Here is a 22,051-nt window from a genome sequence, read left to right as displayed (position 1 = left end):
ACACAAAGAAGCAGGTAAATAAACTGGCTGGATTGCTCGTTCCAGTGTTTCCTATCACGGTATAGAACCTTCAGAAAGAAAGCACAAAGAAGGTTCATTAAAGCCATGTCTCTGCCGGCTAAGACTTTCCTCATCTTGCCTTACACCACAACAAACTGGCAGACCCACCTGGGAGGGAGGGTGCTCAGAGCTCAGAAGACAAAGGACTTTCTGTCACTCAATGGGATCAGCTCGACACTTCAGCCAGAAGAATCAAGGGACCTGGGCACCCACTCACCACACTGCACAAGATAGTAGGAACCTAGTTTTCCATCCTCGGGTGAGATCAGATGGAACACAGGTTCCATCTGATTTTCAGGAGGTCCCAGGTTTTAATTGATCCATGTCAAATCCTAGAGCAAGGCAACATGGATTGAGGAATCCCAAATCCAGTGCCTTCTCCCCTGACCCTGCTTAAGAGATGGGCGCAAAGTCATCCCACCCCGTGTAGGAGTGATATCTAGCCCATAATTTTCACTCACTGTTGAGATCTCAGCACTTCTAAGAAGTGCTACAGGAGAGAACAGGTACCTTTATACCAGGAGTTGATCATCTTCAACATCAGTAATTTTCAAACTTCCTGCTTCTATACTTTTTTTTTTGAAGCAATTGAGTACTTTGTTAAAACAATTACATGTGGAGTCCAATCTAGAAAACAGATTTTTAAAAATTGGGGTTGGGGAGTTCCCACTGTGGCTTAGCCATAATGAATCCAACAAGTATCCATGAAGATGTGGGTCGGGGATCCGGCATTGCCATGAGCTGTGGTGTAGGTCTTCAGCTGTAGTTCAGATTCGACCCCTAGGCTGGGAAATTCCATATGCTGTGGGTGTGGCCCTGAAAAGCAAAACAACAAATAAATTAAAAAAATTAAAAAAATAAATAAAAAATTGGGGCTGGATTGAGGGTCTGGAGCCCTGTTTGCTGACTTTTCCTCTCATCTGTTGGGGTGATCATTAACGCCGCTACAATAAGGGTTAACAATAAGGGAGATAAAAGTGAACTGGGGGTGGGTAGATGAGGAAAATAGGGCCCATTTCTTCTTTAGGGGAGGAAGGAACAGTCATCCAGCTAGATTACAGGACTTCTGGAATCTAAAGGGAAATCAGCCACCTGTAAGGGAAGCTCAAGAGAAGAGGAGTCAGAGAGCCAGGGAGCCCCATCTGGTGGTCTGGCAGGTGGAGGGAGGGTGAGGGGTAGAAGGCACGGGGGCTGTGCCAGATCACTCAACTCCAGCGCTGGCCTCAGAGACTCTACAACATGTGACGATGAGCAACCATACAGCCACACCACCACCAACCCACCCCTGAGGGTGGCATCTTTCCTTCCTGATACATGGTGCCTGGTGCATGAGCAGTGAATGAGGAGCAAGACACCAATAGTGAGGCAGGTGCTGTGAAAGCTGCAGGCACTCTCCACTCAGCCAATCAACCCTTCCTTCCCCCGTCATCACTTTGCAAAGTCTCTGAGAAATGTCTCTTCTGTGGCCCCTGTCCTAGAGGTGAAAGTGGATGACTGAAGGGCCATCTTTCCCATGACTCATCCAGGCTGGACTTCAGGTTGGCTAGGAGCGCTAAGGGCCTCTCTCTGAAGCTCAGTGAAATGGGCAGATGATGAAGACTATTTTCTCAGCTGGTATTCTGTGGTTTCTACTCTTTTTTCAGAAACCAGGGGACAAGAAGGGACTAGGGTCTTCCTATAGAGATACATCTCAGAGATTTATCTACTGAAGGTTCGATAAATAATTGAATTTGGGAGTTGCCATTGTGGCTCAGTGGAAACGAATCTGACTAGCATCTAATAATTGAATTCCTTTGTAAATTTGGAATGAGAAAGGGGTTTAAAATTCTTGACTGTAACTTCTAGGCCCTCCAGGTAAGAAGGCACAGCTGGAGAAATAGCAGGTGCGGCCGGTCTCTCTTGATTTTCTAGTCTTTGAGGGTTTTCACCATCCTCTCTACCAGCAACTCTACCTGAGCCCAACAGGCTCTATCATCTGCTTAGTTCCACCTTCAATTCAAACCAAATCAAATAGGGCAGCTGACACTAACCCTTCCTAACAGATGCACAGTTAAAAAAAGAACAGAAATTGGAGTTCTCCCGTGAAAACTGCACCTCAGGGCATAAAGGATCCAGTGTTGTCCCTATAGTGGTTCAGGTCACTGCTGTGGCATGGGTTTGATCCCTGCCCGGGGACTTCCACATGTCATGTGTATGGTCAAAAGCAAAAACAAAGACAAAAACAAAACAAAACCTGAACAGAAACTAGTTAGAAGGACATGGCAAAATTAGAAGAAAAAAAGCAATAAGAGGAATATGGAGGGGTTGGAGTGAGAGGCTCTTGTGTATCTGCAGGGTAAGACTTAGTTCTTTGACTGCTTTGGGGCCTAAAGAATATGTATCTAGATAAACCTCTTCTCCCCTTGCCCCACATATTTCACGTGAGAAATTAGAGTTGGCTAAAAAGATAACAGATCAATCCAAGTCTGATTGACCTGCACACCCATGATCAAGTGAACCACAGACAATTTAACTCTTCTTTCTTCACCTCCATCCCAGGGTTGGGATGGCATTGGTTTGGGGTCGGGGAGGAAGAAAGAGACTAAACACTCAGATATTTTAAGCCCCAAAGATACTTAATGCAGAGAGATCCCTTCTCCACCAAATAACTTAACAGCACGATTAGCAAAGAGCCTTCTATCTCCTCTCTGTGTCCCATCTGGGGAGGGTAAAATGACTAGGAATAGGAAGGCATGAGCAGTAGCAAGAATCCAGTAATCTACCAATAATCCACCAGATCTTAGGTTGAGCCTTGACAGCATTCCAGTTGACAGGCTGGCTGAGAAATGGGTTCCTAAAATTTTATGTGCAAAATAAGATATGAAGTGCTGGCTATAGGCGAAACAATCAAACTAGCAGAAAGAAGTAAAAACAAAACAAAACAAAGCTGCTCTTCAGAAACTCCTAAAAAAAAAAAAAAATTTCACAAGTGGAGAAAAAATAAGTTATTTTGATCTTTTCATATATTTCCCCTGCCTGGATGTGAATAAATTGATTCTTGAACCAGAGTTTGATTTAAAGTCCCTGCAAGTAAAACAGGGATGGCTCAGGTCTGTGCATTTGAGCGGAGCACCTTTTCTTTACATTCAGCTATAGCTTTGATGTCAACATGGCCAGCTAGCAATAGAGTGGCTGCTAAAAGAACTATTATTATTAGTCAAGTTCAACACTGACTCAATTATGACAGATCTACTATTAATAAAAAACAAAACAAAAACAAAACAAAAAAAAAACCACCCTGGAAAGAGTAGCTCCCGTCATGCCTTTTTTCAGGAGATCTCAAACTTGCCCCCAAATGAAGAGAGTTCTTGAGTCTTCATTTGGCTTAAGCTTACACCTAACCTTAGGAGCTAGACTTTAGACTCAAAGGAGCGAAGGAGAGGAAAGGAACAACATCTTCAAACAAAGCAAAAACCAACCAACCAACTAACCAAAAGGAAAAAAAAAAGTAAACAAACAAAACTCAAGGAAGAAACAAGCAATGCAGAGGAACAATCAGAAAACAGGATTGTCTGAAAAACGGTTACTGTTTAATAGCTTTTCAACATTAAAAAAGAAATAATAAAATTAAATAAAAGGGCACCCAGCCTGGTTTTGGAGTGGGATCTCTGCCCCACTTTTCTTCCTTTAAGACAAAGATCAAAGGGAAAAACCAAAAGGAAAAGATAACCACGGTTAAAGTGGATGCCACGTGCTCTCTTGTGGTCATTTTAGCAAATCATGCATCGTAATAGACTATCACTCACTGCCCAGAGTAGGAGATGAAACAGCAGCAGCAACAGAAGTGGTGGGGGGAGATTTGACTGGTGCAACTGTTACATAGGATGAGCTAGGAACATGTTTTACATCAAGGTGTTGACCCATGGTCTGGCGCTTTAGGACTCCCTTAAAAGAGGCTCCCGTCTGGAATGTGTTAATTACGTCGATCTGCAAAGAATCAGAGAGTGAGACAGCTTTGCTCCACAGTCAAGAGAGGGAAAGAAAGAGGAAGGGAGGGTCCAGGAGGCTTAGGGAGGGGGGTGGAAAGAGCTGGGAAGAGGGGACAGGAGACGGAAAGCAAGAGAGTCCCTTACACACAAAGCAACGGTGCGAAGGGGGAAAAAAAACGTTAATGGTACATCATACTTCATTTAGGAACAATTTGCCATAGAGTCTAAATACCCAGCCAGAATTCCGTCTTCTCTTCCCTAAGATGGACATTTAAGGGGTGCTGATGTCCAAATGTATCTAACATTTTAGGGGACCTTCCTATTTCATGACACCTGAGAGTGACAGTTTATTCATTGCTTTGACCTGTTCTCTTAAAAAAAATAAGGCACAGAACTTAAGATAGAAGGCAAAGTATAGACTACTGAGTTTTGAGGTTCAGGAACCTCTAAAACAATTAAATTGACTATATTTTTGCAGACTTTCCAGGAAAGTAACTCATGTGTTTAAACAGAGGCATGTAATAGCCCATACATAGCAGGCCATGGTAGAAAGGCTCCTGGACCACGAGTTGCTGGGCTCACCCACTTCTGGGTTCACCCTCTTCTGGGTTCCTCTCTAGACATCCTTTCCTTGGGCAGAAGTGGATGAGGCCCCTGAAAGTGGAGCTCTCAGGAACGCAGTGCCCAGGCTCTTTAGAGAGAACACCGCTAGCCACATTCGTGTACTAGAGATCCTGAAATCGCTGGCAAAAGTGCAGACAATAAGTCGGCTTTTAGATGGAGGAGGAAAAGTTGTTGGTTGGCGGTGGTATTGGGGATGGTGGTATTGGGGAGCAGCTGCTAGTCTAGCCCTACACAAATTGGCCCTGGTTCTCGGCGTCCTACTCCTCAAAGACAGAGGCAGTTGAATGCCATTGGCTTTCCGACACTGGTCTTGATCCAGGGCCTCAGTCAAACCTACCATCCTCATCCTTGACCTCTAAGGAACAAGGAACAAATCAAAAGAAATCTGTCCCCTTCAGGACCTGGTAGAATCATCTTTAAAATGCCCACATGCTTAATACCAAGGGCCCATCTACCAGGGATGTAGGAAAGGTGCTAACCTCACACTAACTTCATTTCCCCAGGTGAAGGGGTGGCAAAGCAGCAAGTTAGACAGTTGTTCTTATTTATGAAGCTTCCTGAGAAGCCATGAAATGTTTAGGGCTAGTTTCTGGATTAGACTAGGTCTGAACTAACATACAACTCTTCAACATATGATACAGTTTTCAGTTCCATGGGACCTGATCCTGCAGGAGGAAAAGGTCTGCATTTGGGAAGGGTTCTGCCACATGGAAGAAGGGGCTGGGAAGTCACCTTCTTCAGTGCTTATTAGGGTTCCAAGGTCCCAACCTCCACAACGAATCTGGGCCCCAGGTTTACCTTCCCAAGATTCTAGTCCTCAAGTTTCCCAAACTTCTGCTTTCAAGTGCTTTTAGCTCTCCCCAGACTCAAGGGACCAGGGCTGGGCAATAGCTTGGCCACACCTCCCACCCCTAAGTGCTGCAATGAGGACCAACAATCTGATGGCAGGGAACTTAGCAGAACCCTGCTAGGCTGAAGGGTTGATACCCAGAGGGAGCTTTAGGAGCCAAGATGCATCACCAGCCTCCTCTGCTATAGAGTCAGGTACACACTACCATGGCACGTGGCTCATGATGCAGATTTTTTTTTTTGGCCTTTTTTTTGCCTTTTCTAGGGCCGCTCCTGTGGCATATGGAGGTTCCCAAGCTAGGGGTCTAATCAGAGCTTCAGCTACACCACAGCCACAGCAACGCCAGATCCGAGCTGCATCTGCGGCCTACACCACAGCCCACGGCAATGCCGGATCCTTAACCCACTGAGCAAGACCAGGGATCGAACCCGCAACCTCATGGTTCCTAGTCGGATTCGTTAACCACTGTGCCACAACGGGAACTCCCTCATCATGGCATCTTTAACAGGTTACCTTTGCTGCCTATGTTTAGGCTTTAATGCCGTTCTGGTCCAACTGCCTCTTGCTCCAACAGAGAAAGGTAGTGTACCTAAAGCTAGGTAGGCAGCAAATCCAGAGAGGTATATGGCTGAAGGAATGGAAATTGGTAGTGGAGGGGAAGGAAGGTCCATGAATCTCAGCCCCCAGGAGAGAAGCTGGGAAGGAGCCAGGAGACACTGGAACGAGGTAGCCCTGGCTAGAAAAAAAACGTTACACAGCAGAAGAGGACGCAGATGATCCTGAAGGGAGGAAAAGCAGACAGGTTATTCTGAAAAGAGCAGACCTACAGGAAAGCACTGAGGCCCCAGAGACACAAGCTAAGGTGCCGAGTTTTCGGGGCACGTGAGGCCCTTGCTCATGACGGACTGAGCAGCCTGGAGGGTGGGGTGGCTATGGAAACTCTGGACCGGCCGAGGCAGTTTGTTCATATCCCGTGGGGATTTCTCTCTATGGGAGAGGGAACTCAAGAGAGGGGAGAGGAGGCCTGCTTTCCCACTTCCCATTGGGGAATCCCACCGTCTTGTCTATAGGAGACAGATTCCTGGTTGGCACAGTAGTCCTCCCTTCCCCAGTGGGGATATAGTCTAAGACCCCCAGTGGATGCTTGAAAGCACAGATACTGAACCCTGTATATACCATGTTTTTTCCTAGACTAGTGGGTGGGCAGATTATACAGTGAGAATATGACAGGCAATGGGATGATTTATGTCCAGAGCAGGATAGAGCAGGACAGTATGAGATTTCATCAGCTACTCAGAATGGCGTGCAATTTTAAACTAATGAATTATTTATTTCTGGAGTTCTTCACTTAATATTTTCAGATTGCGGTTGACAACAAGTAACTGAAACCAAAGTTGTGGATAAGTTGTGTTTAGCTTAGACTATCCATTTCACTTCTCACCTCTCCCGGTTTACTTCTGGGATTTCTAGCCAATCAGCAGAGAGGAACAGGCCTGTTCTCTGGAGAACACCTTTGAGAACCTGGGGAATTACAGTGTCCTGAGATGGGAAATCTCAGGACTAACACAATAGAGGTATGTGAGCTAAGACAGGGAAAGTGACAGGCTTCTCAGTGCCTAGACCAGCCCATTCATCCAGGAGATGGGAGTTGCAGTTGCTGCATGATAAGTGGGGGAAAAAAGTTCCTATAGGGCTACAGGCAGGTGACGTTGGAGCAGCAGGAGCAGCTCCTGTCCTATTTCAGAAATTGCAGGAAGGGGAAAGGTTTGAAGAAATTATAGCTTCTTCCTTTCTGGGAAGCAAGTCTGAATCCTGTAAAAGACACTCAGGCACTGAGAGGCCATTGTCATTTATACATACTTAGACATCAGATTCTCCATCAGGGCCTTAGACTTTGAGTGGGGAAGATATGAGAGAGTGTGTTTCTTTTACAAAGATCCCTCCAGATAACACCTACATTACCCTAATGGCAGCTTGACATTAAATGTCTGCCGGGGATGCTGGCATAGAGATGTTGTCGACATCGTTCCTTCTGAAGGGTTGGGAAAGACTCTGAACACTTCCCACCCTGAGGTTAGGCCTAATGCTTACAAGAGACCTTATGCAGGAAGCCTGCCCACTGACGGAGGGTGGGAAGTGGGCTTTAGACGAACCCCAAGCTGCAGCACGATGCTAGCAGTTAAGTGTCCCGTGCTCTGGCCTATGATCACTCTCCTCTCAGAGCAGCCCACAGGCTGCCTCTGCCTCTTTATCTGTCCTGAAACAAGGGCACTTGGGCACTTGGCCCACCAGTAAGGGGGCCTTAGGAAGGGGAGAGACATTGGCCCTCCCAACACCTCCCAAGAAAGATAGGGGAGATTTCTCCTCCCAGGGCAAGGACAGTGCATTATCAGAGTACCTGAGTCTGGATACGGTTCAGGCCCCGGAACCAGAGGATCTGGCCTCGGCGCAGCTCCATCTCTGCGTGGTCAATCTCGTCCAGCCCCTCAGCATCCTTGGTGATCTCCTCCTTGGTGGTGCCATGTCCAGCTTCCTTCAGGAATTTCAGGGATTGGGTAGGTATTGTGGAGATTACCTGGGAACAGGTGCACAAAAGGCGAGACACCAGAATTAGGGGGAGAAGAGCTGTCACTCAACTTCTCTGGGTCAGACATTGGGTTGGATACTCTCAGAAGTGGGAGAAGTGCTAACCCATTCAGGCCAGCATTTGCCAAGTGCCTACTAGCTGCCAGGCCCTCAGGAAGGGTTTCTGTATTTGTGGACGTACAAAGGAGAACTTATATTCTAGTATTCGACCAGCCATATGCCTCATTATATACTTCATTCTCCTTTTTCTGTCTCAGTTCTTCCTTTCTTTCTTTTTTTTTCTTTTTCTTTTTTTTTTTTTGTCTTTTTGACTTTTCTAGGGCCGCTCCCACAGCATATGGAGGTTCCCAGGCTAGGGGTCTAATCGGAGCTATAGCTGCTGGCCTACGCCAGAGCCACAGCAATGTGGGATCCAAGCCGCATATGCGACCTACACCACAGCTCACGGCAACGCCAGAAAAGAAAAAAGAAAAGAAAAAAAATAAGGAATGCCCATGTTCTGCTATAGAAGGAAGGCTGTTATTACCTAGCATCAAGGCCATATGTGAGACTAGACCCAGGTGAGAGTTTCAACAGGGAGGGAAACAACCAAGCTTTACCCAAGTATAAAAGTGCTTTAGGAGTTCCCATCATGGCTCAATGGTTAACAAACCCAACTAGTATCCATGAGGACGCAGGTTCAATTCCTAGCCTTGCTCAGTGGGTTAAGGATCCGCCATTGCTGTGAGCTGTGGTGTATGTCGCAGATGCAGCTAGGATCCCGAGTTGCTGTGGCTATAGTGTAGGTTGGCACCTATAGCTCTGATTTGACCCCTAGCCTGGGAACCTCCATATGCCTTGGGTGCAGCCCTAAAGAGATAAAAGAAGATCTGGCGTTGCCATGAGCTGAGATGTAGGTTGCCAGATCTTTAACCCACTGAGTGAGGCCAGGGATCAAACCCGTATCCTCATGGATACTAATCGAGTTCGTTACAGCTGCGTCCCCATGGGAACTCCTCTAAAGGACTTTTTAAAAAATTTTTGTCTTTTATCTTTTTAGGGCCGAAGATGTGGCTCGGATCTGGCATTGCTGTGGCTGTGGTGTAGGCCGTTGGCTACAGCTGATTCAATCCCTAGCCTGGGAACTTCTATATGCCATGGGTGTGGCCCTAAACAAACAAACAAACAAACACACAAACAAAAAGTGCTTCAATGGCCCACTGGTAAATAAACTTCAGCAAACAGAACAGGGTGGAAGGACTCATGTTAGGAGCTGGGATAGGGATTAATCAGGGAGGCATCTAGAAGATACAAAAGAAACAACAAGCAGGTCTATAAGGGAGAGCCTGCAGTCCTAGGGAGGGATCTCTGTGGCCAGTTGGAGCAAAACCTCCTTTACCCAGGCTCACCAGACACCCACCAGTAGAGACTTGGGTCTGCAAAACAGAGGTATAGCCCAGGCCAGAGCTGAGGATGAGGGGGGTTTGCAAAGTAGTATTAGGGATGAAACTCTTCTCAAACTTGACCATATTATTATAATATTAACAGCTAACATTTATGGGAGTTCCCGTCGTGGCGCAGTGGTTAACGAATCTGACTAGGAACCATGAGCTTGCGGGTTCGATCCCTGGCCTTGCTCAGCGGGTTAAGGATCCGGCATTGCCGTGAGCTGTGGTATAGGTTGCAGACGTGGCTTGGATCCCGAGTTGCTGTGGCTCTGGTGTAAGCTGGTGGCTATAGCTCCAATTCGACCCTTAGCCTGGGAACCTCTATATACCGTGAGAGTGGCTCAAGAAATGGCAAAAAGACAAAAAAGAAAAAAAAAAAAAGAGCTAACATTTATGGAGTACTTACAGGATACTAGACCTAGTTCTAAGTCATTTCTGTATTGAAACTGATTTGCTGATTAACAACGATTAACAATGACCGTGTTATCCTTAATTGGGGAAACTGAGGCAGAGTTATTAAGAAACTGGCTCAGTATGATGCAACTTGGAAAAAGAACTGGGATTCAAACTGTGCTTTGAACCATATGCTATACTGCTTCTCCAGACTTTGTGTGTCTGGATTTATTTTAGGTGACACTCAGGCATTCACCCCAGATAAGGCCACAGTGAGACACAGAAGAGGCAAGGAGCCCTACACTGGGACAGCACAGCAGCCCACGGTGCCAGAATGTTGCTTCACTGAGGACATATGCTTTGTAAACTCTTCTACTTCTAAGACCCTTATTTATTTACTTTTTTTTTTTTTTTTTTTTTGCTTTTTAGGGCTGCACCAGCAGGATCCAAGCTGCACCTGAGACCTACATCACAGCTCATGGCAATACCGGATCCTTAACCCACTGAGCCAGGCCAGGGGTTGAACCTGCGTCCTCATGGATGCTAATCAGATTCGTTAACTGCTGAGCCATGACGGGAACTCCCTAAGACCCTGGCTTTTTAGGGCTGCACCTGTGGCATATGGAGGCTCCCAGGCTAGGGGTCAAATCGGAGCTACAGCTGCCGGTCTACACCATAGCCACAGCAATGCAGGATCCGAGCCACGTCTGTGACCTACACCACAGCTCACAGCAATGCCAGATCCTTAACCCACTGAGGGAGGCCAGGGATTGAACCCGCAACCTCATAGTTCCAAGTCGGATTCTCTTCCACTGTGCCACGATGGGAACTCCAAGACCCTTAATTTTTTCAAAGCAAAATTCCATTGAACATTTCCACTTCCATCTCAGAGAAGCTAAGGAATTTGCCTGTCTCCAGGCACGATTAGAGAAGCGAGCAGAAGCCACTGACTGATTGGTGGGCAGAGTTCATTCCACTTTGGGATCCTACAACATGGAAAGAATTGGAAAACCTGGTGGTAGAGGGAAGAGGGAAGGAGACTGAAGACGAGGAGCTGGGAGTCTCCACAGTGGCTTGTTCCCCCTCAGCCAGGGGAGAGGAGGTCTGCCGGCCGTGTGAGTGCACAGGGAGGGTGCAGCCATACTCACTTGGCCCCACAGCAGTTCGCCAATACCAATGAAGAGACACCAGAACCACTGGGACAGGGTGAGGTTCGTGCAGCTGAAGGGCTTCCCTCCAAATTCCACAATGAGAATCTGGAACAGAGGAAGAGACAACCCATCATCAGCGGGGAATCAGAGGTAGCCAGCCTTCCAGTCAAGGCCACCAAAGCCGCGTCAGCCCCCTACCCCAGGATCCCTGTGGTGCAAATCCTGATCATCTTGTTGGGGATGGAGAAAGAAGAGATCCAGATGGGGAGAAGGGAAGACAGTTACGGTGACCATTATTAATGCCGGGGCTGGGGGGTCAAGGGCAGCTGGAGGCTTCTGGTGACAAAAGCCACTGGGTGACAAAGAGAAGGCAGAGTGATGGAGAAGAGCAATTTAGCAGCAGGGCAAATAAACAAGTTACCCTACTGTGGGGTGAGGCAGAAGCTCTTTTGTTATAGAGCAGGCTCATAATCTCCGGTATTGGCAGATGCCCCCATGTACCTCTGAGAAGGAAAGGGCTTCCTTTCACCACTAGGGCAGTCATGCCCTCCACCCCAGTTTCCACAGGAGGAGCCCACATCAGGCTATCTGTCCACTCCACGCGGGCCATCTCATCTCTGCTCCTTTTCTCTGAATTGCATTGTACTTTCTACCACAAGCCCTTCCAGAACAAAGGGGCAGGGACAGGGAGAGCACCCGTACAGCACCTGCACGCTCATTTCAAAGATGCTGGCAGGAGGCATGGAAAGGCGTTAGAAGACTGACCTTGCCCTGGTTATTTGAAATTTCTGTGTTTTAAAAAGATACAGACTCTACAGATCTTATGTTATTTGCTACCAACATGCTGCCTTGCACTGGAACATTGACACAGCAGGACCCAATTCTAGAGCCATGTGCACATGGAACCCAGTTGGGAACCCCCAAGTGTTCAACCCGGAGTTTCCATCACTCCTTCTGGGCGCTTAGGGAATCCTGACTCCCAGCTTCTGGCCTTGAGCTCCCACCCCAATTCCAGCCAGAATCTCACCTGGCTGATGAACGTGCCCAAGACCACAGAGCAGAAGATGAGGTTGCGAAAGATGCCCGAAAAGACATTCCTCTCCCCGTGGATCTTGCGAGAATTAATTTCATTGAAGAGCTGCATCAGCACGAAGGTGTTGAAAATAATGGTGTAGTGCTGGCTGGGTGGTGAATGCAGAGGCGCTCTCCTCCCACTATCGATGTCAAAGAATTTCTCTCCTAGTTGGGAGAAGGGACGCATTGGAGGGTGAGTATGCTCTCGATGAGGGCTTGGGTTGCGTCAGAACACGTGGGTATGACCTTACTGGTTGCTTATGACTGGTGTCCATTCTAACTGGTCAGTATCTGAGCTACCACAGTCATCAAATATTTTTTTTTTTATTACTCAAATGAATTTATCACATCTGTAGTTGTAGAATGATCATCACAATCCAATTTTATAGGATTTCCATCCCACAACCCAAGCACATCCCCCCACCCCCCAGTCATCAAATATTTTCAACATTAGCCCTGGTTGACATTTCTGAGCCTCTCTTTCAGTTTGCTCCATTGGTATCTGCCTTCTTGTAGTGCTGCACGGCGGTAAAATTAGGTGCACTGGAGCCTGGCATACATAGGTTTGCGTCGTAGTGCCACTGTTTACTCAATATGTCACCTGAGGTTCAGTTTCATGGTCTAAGAAAAGGTAGCATAAATCCACCGTTGAGAATAAAATGGGAGAATGCACCATGGAGCGGGAATGGAGGACACACTCAGTAAGTGAAGCTGCTATCACTCTGCGTCTCGTGCTCGGCTGGCCCCCTCTACTCTTTCCTCCACGCCCTCTGCCCTCATCTCCACCTAGCCCTCCAAGGGCCACCCTCCCCACCCCATCCCCCTTCCTCCTCACCGGCAAAGACTAGGAAAAAGATGACCGTGAGCTGATAGACGGCGTGGCCTAAGATGTTCTTCATCATAGTGCGTGAGATCAGAGGCTTATTTCGGCCATAGGGGCGACGCTTCAACAGAGAGTCCGTAGGAGGCTCCGTGGCCAGGGCCAAGGAGGCAAAAGTGTCCATGATTAGATTAACCCATAACATCTGCACGGCTTTCAGCGGGGAATCCTGGTGGGAAGAAGAACCACTCCTTTTAGCTTCCCTGGGAGAGTGCCCCCCCCCACCTCACTTATCAGCCTCATCTCTGCCCTTGCAATGGCCTCCCTCCTGCTATCCACCATTTAGTAGCCGAGTGACACCGAGAAACTTATTTAATCTCTTTGAGCCTTGGGTTCTTCACCTGTAAAATGAGGATAACACCCACGTGGCAAGGTTGTTTTTGGAGAACAGAGAGACTATGTGTCAGGGCTCATCATACCGGATACCATGTAAAATGCTAAATTAATGGCAGATAAATTATAATTATCCCACACGAGCAGATGGAGACCTAGTAGAGCCAATTCCTGTCCCAACACCACTATGGAAACGCTGGTCCTTACTCCTCCGTCAACACACTCCTCCGTACCCCACACCCCCTGTTCCTTAGCGCCGGTGTCATCCATCCCATCTCAGCTCAGCCCACACTCCTTTCACCTGGGTGATACAGGCTCCAGTGAAGGCCACAATCACAGCCACCACGTTGACAGTGAGCTGGAACTGCAGGAACTTGGAGATGCTGTCATAGACGTTTCGTCCCCACATCACTGCCTTCACGATGCTGGTGAAGTTGTCATCTGTTAGAATGATGTCTGAGGCCTCCTTGGCCACATCTGTGCCTGCGATACCCTGAGGCAAGAAGGGGAGGGGAAAATACTCTAAGTTCCTCTATGTTCTGAATCCAGACGCTATTTCCTGACCTCCAAAATGCTTCAGAATTCAGCATCAACACCAGGGGGCACCCTAGCCACACACATTCTACAGACTGAGCCACGTATCTTGAGCATCTTCTCTCCTAAAGAAAATGAGGGGAAAATGTTTCACTGTCACTCCCTGGGAAAGAGGGCTAGCCCTTGATGCCACCACCCTACTCTTGAACTCAGACTGGAGATTACAGTTATCTCTGTTATTCTTTTCTCCTGTCCCTCCTTCCCTGCCTTGGAAAATAATTAGAATAAAGGGAACAAGTCCTATCTGTTCTATTTCTAAATTTTAAAATTTCTTTTGCCACTGCCTCTACTTAATTTAAATCCTCATCTCCCCCAAACCTTGCAGTCACCCTACACTTTTTCCTAGGAGTAATCTGGCCGCACAGTTTAGATGTTCAATCCTTAATGAAGATCCTGGTTGCTGGGGACCCATTAAAGGCTTCAGTGGTTGAAGGCAGTGCTTTAGAAACAGTAAACTTTCTAGTCTGGTAGTCAAAGCCCCCAACAAGTCAACTCTGGCTTATTTTCTAACCTGCTCTTATAAAATCTTTCTGCTCAAAACCTACTGGTTTATTCACAATTCCCTGAATCTCTCTTTCAGTTCTATTTTTTTTTTTTTCCTGTCTTTTTAGGGCCATGCCTGTGGCATATGGAGGTTCCCAGGCTAGGGTCTAGTTGGAGCTATGGCTGCTGACCTACTCCACAGCCACAGCAATGCCAGATTCAAGCCTTGTTTGCGACCTGCACCACGGCTGACGGCAAGGCCAGATTCTTAACCCACTGAGTGAGACCAGGGATCGAACTTGTGTCCTCATGGATACTAGTTAGATTGGTTTCCATTGAGCCACGACAGGAACACCTCTCATTCATTTCTGGAGCCCAGACTTCTTACACTCTTTTCCCCAAGCCTGGAACATTCTCTTTCCCCATCTATTTAAATCCTATCTATTTCTAAGGTCTCATTTAAGTAATTAATGAAGAATACCTGCTTGGCAAAGCTGTCCCTAACATCCCCAGCCCACACCAGGTCTTAACACCCCTGTAACTTATGGAGAAGCTTGTTTATTAATCTGCCCTCTACTAGTCGGTTATTTGTTCTGTTTACTGGTAGTAGTATTTTCCTATCTAGATTTCAACTAGTAAATATCTGTTGGGTAGACCACACAACTCAGCTTCCCCATCAAAAAGTTTTGTAATAGGTCCACATGCTGTACTATGCTTAAAAAAAAAAGAGAGAAATAGACAAATAGACAAAGAAAGAAAGAGAAGAAAAAATAAACTACATTGTCACATACATACTACTATGGAATAATCTCCAAGTTAGGTTGTTTAAACGAAAACAAGCAAGGAGGAAAAAAGACTGTATAATATGTATCTAGATAAACACAGATAACTACCATTTACCCAAGAGAGTGGAATATAAATATATCACACATTTGCTTGTATTTTAAGAAGAAAACAGAAGGCTAAACCAAAAATCAAAGAGGTAAGTTACCTGTGGGGTTAAGCAGGCAACAAGGTGGAGAAGCTAGACCTCTGTCAACAGAGCTTGTTTTGTACATCTGATTTTAGAATTATGAAACTAATTTGTCCAAGTATAAAACTAAGTTTAAATTCAGCTATCTCCAAAATGGGGGGAAAAAAAACCATAAATGAACTGGTATAACCAGTTGGTAGCACAATCACACAAAGGGAAATGTGCCAATGACTTTTTGAAAAGCATGGTAACTTTTTTTTTTTTAAAAAAAACCAGTGGCTGCATCTACGGCATATGGAAGTTGCTGAGCCAGGGGTGAAGCCACAGGGGTGGAGCCACAGCCACTGTACAAGCAACGTCTTGTAGTTACGTTGTGAGCCACAAGGGAAGTCCACAGTAACTTTTTTTTTTTTTTTTTTTGCTTTTTAGGGCCAAACCTGTGCCATATGGAAGTTCCCAGGCTAAGGCTTGAATCAGAGCTGTAGCTGTCGGCCTATGCCACAGCCACAGGAAATCTGGATCCTTAGCCCACTGAGCGAGGCCAGGAAGTGAACCCTCATCCTCATGTATACTAGTCGGATTTGTAAACTGAACAACAACAGGAACTCTGAAAAACACAGTAACTTAATGGTACACACCTAGTAGGTTATTCTTACTGGATAAAAAGAAAAATCATTAACTGTTTTTAGTAGAGTAAGTGTATAAGAAACCCAAAACCAAAAAGAGATGTAAAAGACATATTTCCTAGCTTTGTCCACTAAAAAGTTCTAGAACAATAAGTTATCCAGAAGTAAGAAACATTCTGACATTCAGAATATATTCTCTGAATACCATTTCTCACTAAGATGAAGTATAACTCTTATGAGAAATGGATGATTCTAGATCTAGGATAAGAACTATGTATGATGTATCTGGAAACATCTTATCATGCAAGAAACCAAGAAAGCTATTAAAAGACAAACAAAAAAAAAGTTCCTATTGTGGCTAAGTGGGTTACGAACCCGACTAGTATCCATGAGGATGCAGGTTTGATCCCTGATCTCCCTCCATGGGTTAAGGATCCGGCATTGCTGTGAGCTGTGGTGTAGGCTGCAAATGCAGCTCGGATCCCGAGTTGCTGTGGCTGTGGCATAGGCCGGCAGCTGCAGCTCGGATTTAACCTCTAGCCTACAAACTTCCATATGCTGCAAGTGCTGCCCTTAAAAAAAAAAAAAAGAACCAAGGTTGTACCCAAAGGCTTATTGGTGCAGAAGAGGCTAATATGAATATCAAAATCATAAGGGCAATGGATCAAAACACACTAAATATATTTCAATCTATGAGCTCACAGTGATGTTTTTAAAAATAAACAAATTTAACTTTTAGGAGAGTAGTTTAGTAAATTTTGAAAAATAAACAATTCATCGGTCACCTTGGGAGGATCCTAAAAAGTCAACTCATTATTTTGAAAATGGGTCAATAAAGGAAAAGATCAAGCATTTAACATGTCTTTCATGTAGGAACTGAACCTCAGAGTAAACAAAGAGTCAACAAGGGCAAATTTCTTTCTTTCTTTTTGCCTTTTTCTTGAGCCGCTTCTGCGGCATATGGAGGTTCCCAGGCTAGGGGTCGAATTGGAGCTTTAGCCATTGGCCGACGCCAGAGCCACAGCAACGCGGGATCTGAGCCGCATCTGTGACCTACACCACAGCTCACGGCAACGCCGGATCCTTAACCCACTGAGCAAGGCCAGGGACTGAACCCGCAACCTCACGGTTCCTAGTCGGATTCGTTAACCACTGTGCCACGACGGGAACTCCGAACAAGGGCAAATTTCTTTTTACAGAAGTATTCATTGATAAAGAAAGAAAATCAGAACATTGTCATTTTGCAGTCCCTAAGGAAAGATGGGATGTAGAATCTGATTGCTCACAGAACTGAGTACTAGTTTATAGGAAATACATGTTTTCTGTAGAAAAACAACCTGGTTCCTTCAAAACTAAATAGCTAGGGGAAAAAAAAATGGAAGGGGATTGTAGAGAAAAGAGTTAATATAGCAGGCCTGAGATTATTGTCCTGAGAAGGTCCTGTTTGCAAGGTTGGCCCTTGGCTGGCATCTGGGAATGTGGCTCTCAGAATGCAACCAGTCAACAATTAACTGAAAATTAATCAGTGATTGCTGTGCCCAGACATAAGGTTTCCACTGAAAACCTGCTTTCCTTCTGGGAGTCTGGAATCTTAGCACCTGCTAGGCAGAAGGTGCCTATAAAACCAACCCCAATAAAAACCCTAGGTGCCAAGTTTCTGATGGATTTCTCTGGGCAGAAACATCACATGTGTTGCTGAGTTTTTGGTGCTGGGGAAGAGGGTGCTCTTTGTGAGCCCTTCCAGATGGAGAGAGCATAGGGAAGCCTGCATGTGGGTTCCAGACTCTGCTTGTGACTTTCTACTTTACTAGATCCTTACTATACCAAGGTACTAACCCTTTAGCCAGGTGTACCACCATATGCTGAGTCCCAGAGTCCTTCTAGTGAACTCACGACATAAAGGGTGGTCTTGGGGACCCCTGACACACAGATCCTAGAGGGTCAGTGCTTCTCGAACTTCAGGATGTATCAGAATCACCAGGACTGGTGATTAAAACACGGACTGCTGGGCTCCAATTCCAAGCTCTCTGGTTCAGTAGATCTGGGGTGGGGCCTGGGAATTTGCATTTCTATAGGTTTCCAGGTATAGCTGGAAGGAGGAGCATATGTTAAGAACTACTGCTAGATGAAGAGATTTAAGAGATACATCAACCAATTGCAATGATGGATCTTATTTGGATTCTGATTTGGACAAATAAACTATTAAACCAACATTTGTAAAGCAGCTGGGGAAATGTGAACACTGACTATATCTGATGATAGTAAGGAATCAATTTTGTTATGAGGCAATGGTGCCATGATTCATTTAGATATATTTTATTGATACATGCTTATCTTCCAAAGACACATACTAGATGAAATGACATAATGTGTTGGGTTTGCTTTGAATAATTCAGCTTGGAAAGTATGTATGTGTGTGGGTGTCAGTGAAACAAGTTTGGCCAAGTGTTGATATCTGATGTTGGGTGACAGGTACACGGGGATTCAATAAACTGTTCTTTCTACTTCTATATATATATTTGTCTTTTTAGGGCCACACCCGTGGCATATGGACGTTCCCAGCCTAGGGGTCGGATTGGAGCTGTAGCTGCTGGCCTATGCCACAGCACAGCAACTTGAGACCCAAGGTGCATCTGTGACCTACACCACAGCTTACAGCAATGCTGGGTCCTTAATCCATTGAGGGGGGCCAGAGATCGAACCCGCACCCTCACTGGATACTATTTGGGTTTGTTACCACTGAGCCACAACAGAACTCCTACTTTTGTATATTCTTGAAATTTCCTAGAATAAAAACTTTTTTGCTGTTGTTAAAGAGAGCACCCTAAAGATTTCCTGCTTAAATCTCCTCCACTACTTAAAAATCATATATATATATATATATATGGGAAAATTACAATCAAAAGCTACTTGAGTTCGAGGATGTACTTGGCAATCTGGGGGCTTCTAAATGTCCCTAAGCATCAGAATCAACAAATGTGCCTGTTCTGAAAACCCAAACATTTCTGGGACCCAGCCCCGATGTTGCTGAATCAAGATAGCTGACTATGGAACCTTGGAATTACGTGATTTTAAACGAACTATCCAAGTGACTTCAATGCTTCTGGTCTCACCAGTGAAAAAGCAGAGTAATGAACAGTGCTGATGACAAGAGAACACATTTCCCATGGGGAACATGAATTTTCTGCAGTGGGCCTAGGCAGGTAATATCACCATGTTTGTTCACAGGCAAGTCTCAGTTGGGTTTGCTTTCCTGGGTATGGTATCTTATGACTTCCTTACCTCTCTCTATATATATTTATTTGTTTGTTTTTTGATTTTGCTTTTTAGGGCCGCACCTGCAGCTTATGGAGGTTCCCAGGCTAGGGGTCGAATGGGAGCTACAGCTGCCAGCCTACACTGCAGCCACAGCGACACCGGATCTTTAATTGAGTGAGGCCAGGGTTTGAACCTGAAACCTCATGGTTCCTAGTTGGATTTGTTTCCAATGCGCTGCAATGGGAACTCCTCCTTGCCTCCACACTTGATGGGTCCCTAATTATACATATGATTATTGATCAGGTAGGTTAAAGAAAAGAGCACAAGGTGGGATGTGAACATACAGGAAGCAGCAGGCAACCAGATGCCTGTCCTGGCTTCCCGCTGGAGGAGGAAGCCTGCAGTAAGAGAGAGACTACGCTGAGCTGCTTACCATGGCAAAACCAACATCTGCTTTCTTCAGAGCCGGCCCATCATTAGTGCCATCACCAGTGACAGCCACCACCTGTCGCTGTTCCCCGACAGTACTGTCAATGATGCCTGGGAAAAACAGATACACCACAGTGAGTCCACAGGGGCCATCTGAGGCCATTTCCCCATGAGAAGCGCTTTTTTGGTCTTTCTCTCTGATGCTGCCAACACCTCCCTTCCTACTCTCTCTCCTTTTTTTCCCCATGCTGGAGGTTCTGCAGTGTCACCCCATGGCAGCAAGTTATTTCATGGGTGGTGCACTAAGCTAAGAAAGCCCGACCTTGTCAGATATCCTGTTCGATGTTCTAAGGCAGCGCGGAAAAAAGCACTGGATGATTTGAAGGCAGAGACCCGGGGGTTGAACGGTGCCACTTCCACTTATCAGCTAGGCAATTTGGGTATGGCATGTGTCTTCGCAGCCTCAAATTTCCTTCTTTGCAAAATGGGAATAGCTTAACCTGTCCTGCCTAATGCACAGTGCTATTGGCAAACAAGATACGGTAATGATGAAAAACAACTTGATTATATATCTTATACTCACCAGGGGCTCAGAGGTTTGCTAAACTGTATATCCTCCCCATGAGCCGGGAGGCTCTCTATTCGGGATGGGAGAGTTGCTTTGGCTGATGGTCTTTAAATGCACTTGCCTTGGCCTGCCTTCCTCTACCCCGGGGGAACCTACTCAGGAACCGGCCTCACCTTTCACCAGCGTGTGCTTGTCAGTGGGAGAGGATCGCGCCAGCACCCGGAGCTTAGGCCAGATCTTGTCCAGCTTTTCTTGCTCCACCTGCCAACATCAGAGCACATAGGGGACAGTCTCGCTCAGAATAGCCACGCAGGACAATCTTACTGCACAGATGCAGAGCTTCTGGGAGATCTGCATTCCTCCAGTGGAGATGAAGCAACCAACTCAGTCGCCAAGGCTGGATTCATTGGTGGCAGCCATTCAGGCCCTGCTTGTCTTCCTTTTCCTCCCAATTCCCTACCTGGGAGCCAATTCCCTATTTCTGAGGTGGGCCAGGGTGAGCTCTTGGCTCAGGTGGCTAAAGCAGTGCTTCTGAGGTCTTAGGTTTGATTTTTACACAGAGCAGGAAGCTCTGGCCTGCTCCACACCCAGACCATGACCTCCTACCAACCTGTGCCACTGTCAGTCACAGGACAGTGACACAGGAAGGGTGAGGTAGAGGAAAATCAGGACAAAATCATCCTAGGACTGAAAAAGATGGGAAGATGTGAAAAGTTAGCGGCATTGTCTTAAAAGATAGCTTATGAATGAAGATGACAAGAAGAAAGACCCCCCCCCCGCCACTTTACAGTCTGAGCAGCTTTGGTAAAAGGTATATTTCACTATGAATAGATTTTAGTTTAAAAACCACCCACTTTCTCCCTTGTCTCCCAGGTGCCTTACACAAGAACCAGCACCCAAGCCCCCACCCCCTTAGCAAACGTGGCCCTGATTCCTCCCACCCAACACCCACCTCGCCCTTCTCATTACGGATGAGTCGATTGAATTCTTTGCCTTCTAGGCACAGAAAGTCATCCCCAGGTGTCACGATGCCACATTTGGTGGCAATGGCTCGGGCTGTGTTGATGTTGTCCCCTGTCACCATTCTGACAGTAATGCCAGCTCGTTTGCATTTGGCAATAGCTTCCGGTACCTGTGGAGAGTGAGGCAAGAGGAAAGAAGCAGGCGGTAAGGCCCGGACAGCTGTGCTTTCATTGTGGACAGGAGAGAGGCACTCTGGAAGTGGAACTGTGGTCATTTTTTTGTTGTTGCATCCATGGCATGCAGAAATTCCCAGCGCAGGGACTGAACCTAAGCCACAGCAATGACAACACTGAATCCTTAACTATGAGGCCACTGGGGAACTCCTAAATCTGGTCTTTTTTTTTTTTTTTTGTCTTTTTGTCTTTTCTAGGGCTGCACCCGAAGCATATGGAGGTTCCCAGGCTAGGGGTCTAATTGGACCTACGCCAGAGCCACAGCAACGCCAGATCTGAGCCATGTCTGTGACCTACCCCACAGCTCACAGCAACACCAGATCCTTAACCCACGGAGCGAGGCCAGGGATCGAACCCAAACCCTCATGGTTCCTAGTCAGATTCATTAACCACTGAGCCACGACGGGAACTCCTGGTCATTTTGATATTGCTTGGTGCCACCTTGCTTCTGTCTGGCCCACAACACTCACATTTGAATTTGCCTTACTGTGCCATGAATTGAAGGAGAGACTTGCTTCAGGAGCCAGGTGTAAAAGCTTACTCTCCCACTTACAATCTCAGTTTCTTAGCAGGGCATG

The 22,051-nt window shown here is 46.3% G+C and overlaps 1 protein-coding gene across 5 annotated transcripts in view; it reads right to left on the bottom strand.

The window, feature by feature from the left end:
- ATP2B4 (ATPase plasma membrane Ca2+ transporting 4) overlaps positions 1-22,051 on the bottom strand; it is a 107,368-nt gene that overhangs the window by 6,268 nt on the left and 79,049 nt on the right. For 2 of the 5 annotated variants that reach the window (XM_047753810.1, XM_047753811.1), the window contains exons 13-21: positions 21,230-21,409; positions 20,451-20,538; positions 19,714-19,820; positions 13,648-13,839; positions 12,969-13,182; positions 12,087-12,298; positions 11,057-11,164; positions 7,901-8,077; positions 3,846-4,026 (exon numbers count right to left, since the gene is read on the bottom strand). In XM_047753810.1, the coding sequence (XP_047609766.1) occupies positions 3,846-4,026; positions 7,901-8,077; positions 11,057-11,164; positions 12,087-12,298; positions 12,969-13,182; positions 13,648-13,839; positions 19,714-19,820; positions 20,451-20,538; positions 21,230-21,409 (1,459 nt within the window). The remainder of the gene's footprint in view (positions 1-3,845; positions 4,027-7,900; positions 8,078-11,056; positions 11,165-12,086; positions 12,299-12,968; positions 13,183-13,647; positions 13,840-19,713; positions 19,821-20,450; positions 20,539-21,229; positions 21,410-22,051) is intronic. The other 3 variants (XM_047753808.1, XM_047753809.1, XM_047753812.1) reach the window with 2 other exon arrangements.

Source organism: Phacochoerus africanus, chromosome 11 (genome assembly GCF_016906955.1).
Source record: "Phacochoerus africanus isolate WHEZ1 chromosome 11, ROS_Pafr_v1, whole genome shotgun sequence".
In the NCBI taxonomy this organism is placed as follows: domain Eukaryota; kingdom Metazoa; phylum Chordata; class Mammalia; order Artiodactyla; family Suidae; genus Phacochoerus; species Phacochoerus africanus.
Note: the sequence above shows the minus strand (reverse complement) of the source record. Positions and strands in the feature narration are given on the sequence as shown.